Source organism: Asterias rubens, chromosome 21 (assembly GCF_902459465.1).
Source record: "Asterias rubens chromosome 21, eAstRub1.3, whole genome shotgun sequence".
Classification (NCBI taxonomy): domain Eukaryota; kingdom Metazoa; phylum Echinodermata; class Asteroidea; order Forcipulatida; family Asteriidae; genus Asterias; species Asterias rubens.
In genome coordinates, this window is record NC_047082.1 from 12214807 (window position 1) to 12219156 (window position 4350).

Sequence of the window (4350 nt, forward strand, 5' to 3'; positions counted from 1 at the left end):
ACAACAACATAGCTTGGATCCGGTGAACTAGACCATCCGGCCATTACTCGACAATTTTAAACTGTTTTTAACTGATACTTATTTTACTTCTTTCAGAAATCGCTCTACTCACGTAATATTTCCGTGCTTACTACTCTTGGAGAAACTGAGAATAGCAAGTATGACGAATCAAAGGGCATTGACAATGCGGTGGTGGGTGATGGTCCTACCTCAACAACACACATGTAAACGTGAAATGGAATGTTTGGGTGGCGGGAAAATGTTTGACAATTGGCAGCCATTTCTTGCCTGCAGAACTATATTATAATAGACCCACCCCCTTGCAGATTATGACGCACAAGCTTGAACAGCGCCCTCAATTAGGTCAAAAGGAAGACCTACAGGAGTTTTGCTTGCGCGCACGTTTCTATTGTTTGAGCTCAGCAATGGCAGCCAATCCAAGGGTTCTGTTAATCACAGAAAGGCTGATAAAACGATGATGATGTCTAATAGTAGATTAAAACTAGATTTCATCGCACCGAACACAAAATAAAGCGCTAGTAATAAATTAGCGCCTTTTGCCAGGAAAATAAACAAATCTTTATTTTAAAACAATGACTTTATATTAACTACAAGGACCCACCTACTGGCATTGGTTATTGTTAAATTGATTCCAACGGAGAGAATAAAATATTTACACAAAGTTTGTATGTGTGAAATCTGAAACTCCTGTAGACCTTTTTTGTACAGACGTTGTTTTACTAATAGACTGAAGTATCATATATTTTACTTTTACGGGTATCTCGACCTTTCAATTTCCAAGTAGTTTTCTAAAGTTTGTAAAACATATAATAAGCATTGTGCACGGTTTTAAATGCGAGTTTATTAGTAGTGGCCAGGGGTGCACCCCATCCGGCCGAGGCTCTGTCAACCTATGTTAGGTAAGGTCTTTTAAAAGTGCACGTTTTAAAACATGAAACAGAGCAGATTTTTGTATTTACGGTTTATACGTTCAACCACCGAGGTGGCCGTCTTTTTTTATGACTCAAGCAGTTTAGTGTTTTAGCCCAAATGTTTAATTTTATTAGGCTCTCCATACTTAAGACTCTCAAAAATTGTACTAGCTGTATAAAATAAGTACCAACCTATTTCTCTTGTTCACACTGATTTAAAGTTATTGGTCCGTCCTAATCGAAATGACCCAGATTTAAGTCGAGCTGTAAGCTCGGATAATTCGAGTTTGAATCCTCTTGGCTTTTAAACACTTAAAGGGTCAACCTGACCAAGGAATGAATCAGGCCCCAATGGACCTAGACTTGACTCAAGTCCCAATCCCATGCACTCGCCAGAGAACTGTGTGGTGCTCTGCATTCCCCAACCTGTTTCGCACGGGGACCACATTTTGACGGCGAGCGCGCACTGCTGTACTGCTTGGTTTCCTGTGCATAGTTGGCGCGATATGGGAGGACGGGACTTGAATCAAGTCTAAAATTGGACCTTAAGTCTTCGTCAATTCTGACCTGGGGATGATTAATTAGAGTGTATAGTGTTAACATTATATTACTATAATTATTGTAAATTGTATATAAAATAGTATACATAAAACATTGCCATTTATTATATTACCCCTTTGATAGTTTGACGTTTTTTCTTTTCACTACACGTGTACCTCATTAATAGAAAAGTTTCCCTTTATTTTAAAGATTAAATTAATGTTCGACTTTCAATGAACACACCAAAATAAGGCCACCATGTGAAAACAGTGACCAATCGATTGTAAAAACTATACGGGTAACTCTGGAAAATCAGAAATTGGGGAAGTGTTACTTTCAGGCTTAGTTTAACTCAGATACGAAAGTCTGCAAAATCTATTTTCTCAACCAGTCAAAATGACACTAACTTACGGAAACCAATTAGTGACACGATTACTTTAAATCTATTTCGTCTTATTTCTCTTTTACGTGGCAGTACTTTTTTCGTTACGTTGTAGTCTTTCACGTTTACGTTTTTTTCTCTTTTACGCTGTCTTTCTCTTCTACGTCGTTGACTTTCTCTTTTTTACATTTTAATAAGTCTTTCTCCTTAACGTAGTTACCTTTCTCTTTTATTAGGAGGTCATTCTCTTTTACGTATTTACAAACGTATTTCTCCCTAAACGTGGTATGGGTATCTTTTACATTGTAGTTTTTCCCTTTTACGTGGAAGTATTTCCCTTTCACGTCGTAGAATTTATCCTTGACGTTGAAATGTTTTTAGTTCAGTTGGGATTTGGTGTTAGTCTTTTACCTGGTTGGTGACAGTTAACTAGCGGCAAACACATCATTACGTAAGAAAAAACCTATTGTTTCATACCTCGTGACAGAGGTCTGTAATGTTCTTCGATTTTCTTACTACACAACTATTATAAATCATGTCATTATTATTTGTAAAATCAAATTGAATTAAACAAAACACCAAAATCTTTCTCAAGTTTTTTTCAGAGTCGCTGTTTTCTTCACTACACTTGGTCAAAGATCAAAAGTATAACACAGGCTTATAACTTTACAACCAGACAGGTTATTGTTCTAATGACTTGTCGACATTGGGTGGCGGGCATTACAATACGCTGAACTACGTGGACTGTTTACATTAAAACAGTGTGGACGAAGAACGTTAATATTGTAAGTCGTGTGACGGGGTCGTCAAATCGAGAATTGGGAAACGGACAACAAACTGTATGTAGTCTGAAGGTTTATTCTGAAAATAACGAAGACACAGAAACTGATGCTGATAGCGTCTTCGATACAGAACATAGTCATATCAAAACAATAAACAGGATATAATAATATATTAAAGAAGAAAACAATTATACGAACTTTCAAAGTAAACCATTAACAACTACTGGCCAACCAATTCAAATAAAATAGAGACCGACATGTTTTAGTCTGGTCCCGATATAGCCTTTGGTGAGTAACACTTATTACTCCCAGATCTGTTATTATCTATATTAAGATACTATCAATTTATTTATTTAAATGGTACAACTTCAAGAACAGTACTTGATCTATAAAACTGGCTGATATTAATCTTATTTATGGGAATATTATAAATAAAGAATAAGAGTATATTATAAAGTGATAATTACCTGAAAATACAAAGACACAGAAACTGATGTTGATAGCGTCGTCGATAAAAAAATAAATAGAGTTATATATAAGAACTGATTTCGAACAGCCCAATTTCATAGAGCTGCTTAAGCACAATTTTTTGCTTAAGCAAAACAATCCTTGCTTAGTAAAATCAGATAACAGGCCAAGACTCCACTCAATTGTTATGCTATAAGAGCAGCTAAATACTAGTCACAAACAATGTTATGGCATGCAATTCTGGCCAGTAACATGTGTAAAATAAGCAAGCTTTTTCGTGTTTAAGCAACTTTTTTTGCTTAAAGAGACTGGACACTATTGGTAATTGTCAAAGACCAGTCTTCTCACTTAGTGTATCTCAACATATACATAAAATTACACACCTGTGAAAATTTGAGCTCAATCGGTCGTCAAAGTTGCGGGGTAATAATGAAAGAAAAAACACACGATTTGTGTGCTTTTAGATGGTTGATTTCGAGACCTCAAATTCTAAACTTGAGGTATCGAAATAAAATTCGTGGAAAATACTTTTTCTCGAAAACTAGTGTCACTTCAGAGGGAACATTTTGACTTCACACTTCGAGGCTTATGAATAATGCCAGATACCAGCCTTATAATAATTATAATAAAATGTGTATGTGTTTGATATAAACATTCAAAAGTACATGTACACCCATTAAAAGTATATTGCAAACTTAAAGACACTGCATGGAAACTAATGGTAAATGTCAAAGACCGGTCTTCTCATGTTGTCTATCTCAACATAATAGCTTATACATACAATAACTTGGTGTATCTCAACATATACATACAATAACAAACCTGTACAAATTTGAGCTCATTTGGTCGTCGAAGTTGCGAGATAATAATGAAAGAAAAAACACCCTTGTCACACGAAGTTGTGTGCTTTCCAATGCTTGATTTCGAGACCTCAAATTCTAAATCTGAGGGTCTCAAAATCAAATTTTGTGGAAAATTACTTCTTTCTAAAAAACTTCAGAGGGAGCCTTTTCTAACAATGTTCTATAATATCAACAGCTCCCCATTACTTGTTACCCAGTAAGGTTGTATGCTAATTATTAAATGTAAGTAATTACCAATAGTGTCCACTGCCTTTAAGTGAATACTTTGTTTTGTATCGACATGGTATGTTTAAATGTACTGTGTTTTGTCAGCTAAATCTATTAAATGTTATTCCACGTATACTTAAACTTGCAGGTACCACTTGTGTTAACCCTTAAACCCA

The 4350-nt window shown here is 35.4% G+C and overlaps 1 protein-coding gene across 1 annotated transcript in view; it reads left to right on the plus strand.

The window, feature by feature from the left end:
* The window catches only part of LOC117304600 (sodium-coupled monocarboxylate transporter 1-like), a 26097-nt gene extending 23649 nt beyond the window's left edge, over positions 1 to 2448 (plus strand). Inside the window, exon 17 of the mRNA XM_033789141.1 lies at positions 97 to 2448. Coding sequence (XP_033645032.1) covers positions 97 to 228 — 132 coding nt within the window. The 3' untranslated portion in view covers positions 229 to 2448. The remainder of the gene's footprint in view (positions 1 to 96) is intronic.
* The last annotated feature ends 1902 nt before the right edge of the window (positions 2449 to 4350 follow it).